We start from the raw sequence: 2328 nt of genomic DNA on the forward strand, positions 1-2328 counted from the left end.
TGGGTTTTTTTTTGGTTTTCTTTTTTTTTTTTTTTAATAAACCTTAATTTAAACACTGACTTGATAGAAAATGAAGACAAGGGGGAAGCTTTTCACAGATAAAATGCGCGGAGTGAGGTGTTTGCTTTGGGGTTTTTTTTGTTAATTCTTTGGTTTTTTAGAACAAGACATTATCGCATTTTTTTGTAGGAACAGAAATTTAAATCAGTGCAGGGTGGGAGAGATGAGTGAGATTATTCTTTTTAGAATAATCTTTTTCAAGCGCAGGTAGTTGAATTTCTCCTTGGCTCAAGGAGCGTACGCCCGAAAATTTCAATACTCTGACGAGTTTAAACATTTAGGTGGAGAGACGGGACACGAGATCAGCAAACCCGCGGGAATATTGCAGGAGGAAACCTCCTCCCGGGGCAGATGAACCCCGCAGCCCGGCTCTGCGGGAGCGCGGAGCTGCTGCGGGAAGGCCGTCGGTCCGTGCGCCCCGGTGAGCCCGGCGCAAGCCTCGGCAAGCCGGTAAAACGGGAGCTCGTCGGGACTGAGAACCTCCCCCCCCGGGCCGTGTCTATTTATAAACACGTGTAAATATGAATTAGACCTTTTCATCGCCCCAGCGGCCTTTCCGCGCGGTTTTTGGGGAAGTGCTTTCCCGGGGAGGCGGCTGACGGCCCGCGGCGGGAGGTTTGAGCGGCTCCTCGGGCAGGACGGACGGCTCCGGCCCCGCCGGGGTCCTGCCCGCCTCTCTCTCCCCCCTAGCCTCCTCTCTCTCCCTCTCGCTGCCCTAGGCCTATTCCTCGGTGCCCGTCAGCAACATGAACTCGGGGCTGGGCTCCATGAACACCATGAACACCTACATGACCATGAACACCATGACGACGAGCGGCAACATGACCTCCGGCTCCTTCAACATGTCCTACGCCAACACGGGGCTGGGGGCCGGGCTGAGTCCCGGTGCCGTGGCCGGCATGCCGGCGGGCTCGGCGGGGCCGGTGAACGGCATGGCGGCCGGGGTGGCCGCCATGGGCACGGCGCTGAGCCCCGGCGGCATCAACGCCATGTCCGCCCAGCCGGCCCCCATGAACGGGCTGAGCCCCTACGGCGGCATGAACCCCTGCATGAGCCCCATGGCCTACACCCAGTCCAACCTCGGCAGGACGCGGGACGCCAAGACCTTCAAGCGGAGCTACCCCCACGCCAAGCCGCCCTACTCCTACATCTCCCTCATCACCATGGCCATCCAGCAGGCGCCCAGCAAGATGCTGACGCTGAGCGAGATCTACCAGTGGATCATGGACCTTTTCCCCTACTACCGGCAGAACCAGCAGCGCTGGCAGAACAGCATCCGGCCATCCAGCAGGCGCCCAGCAAGATGCTGACGCTGAGCGAGATCTACCAGTGGATCATGGACCTTTTCCCCTACTACCGGCAGAACCAGCAGCGCTGGCAGAACAGCATCCGCCACTCGCTCTCCTTCAACGACTGCTTCGTCAAGGTGGCCCGCTCCCCCGACAAGCCCGGCAAGGGCTCCTACTGGACCCTGCACCCCGACTCCGGCAACATGTTTGAAAACGGCTGCTACCTCCGCCGGCAAAAGCGCTTCAAGTGCGAGAAGCCGGCGAACAGCAAAGCCCCTCAGGAGGGCAGGAAAGATCAGGCCGGGGCCTCCAGTTCCAGCTCCAACTCTCCCCTGCACAGAGGCCACAATAAACCCACGCAGCTGGACACCGCCAACTCCCTCTCCAGCTCCAACCCGTCCACCAGCCCCCAGTCTATGGACCACAGCGCGTCGAGCACGGAGCTAAAGACCTCGGCCTCGGCCGCCTCCTCCACCATCAGCTCCGTCCCCGCCTTGGCCTCCGTCCCGCACCCCCCTCACTCCTTAGCCCACGAACCCCAGCTCCACCTCAAGGGCGACCCCCACTACTCCTTCAACCACCCCTTTTCCATCAACAACCTCATGTCCTCCTCGGAGCAGCAGCACAAGCTGGACTTCAAAGCCTACGAGCAGGCGCTGCAATATTCCTCCTACGGTGCCAGCATCCCCGGCGGGCTGCCCCTGGGCAGGCTGCGTGCAAAGGACTGTTACTTTTTAATTGTCTCGCAACGCGTTGTGTCTTGTTATGGTTCCACCACGACCTCCTGCAAAGCCGCCCGCGTCCCGCTTGTACATACCCCCTCCCGCACCCGCCGCTCTCCCCGGAGACCCCCCCCCCCAACCCCCCCCCCTTTCCAGGGGGTTATTAAAAAAGAAGAAAAAAAAAATAATGTTGAGCTTGTAAACTACTTGTTTGTGCTTTCGGCCCCCTCGTCTCCCCCCTTCTGTGCTCTATAATC

The 2328-nt window shown here is 59.3% G+C and overlaps 1 protein-coding gene across 1 annotated transcript in view; it reads left to right on the plus strand.

The window, feature by feature from the left end:
• FOXA1 (forkhead box A1) overlaps positions 1–2328 on the plus strand; it is a 25200-nt gene that overhangs the window by 1926 nt on the left and 20946 nt on the right. The window contains exons 2-3 of the mRNA XM_014941608.1: positions 780–1238; positions 1352–2058. Coding sequence (XP_014797094.1) covers positions 780–1238; positions 1352–2058 — 1166 coding nt within the window. The remainder of the gene's footprint in view (positions 1–779; positions 1239–1351; positions 2059–2328) is intronic.

The sequence above is a fragment of the Calidris pugnax genome, unplaced genomic scaffold (genome assembly GCF_001431845.1).
Source record: "Calidris pugnax isolate Ruff unplaced genomic scaffold, ASM143184v1 scaffold56, whole genome shotgun sequence".
NCBI classification, from domain to species: Eukaryota; Metazoa; Chordata; class Aves; order Charadriiformes; family Scolopacidae; genus Calidris; species Calidris pugnax.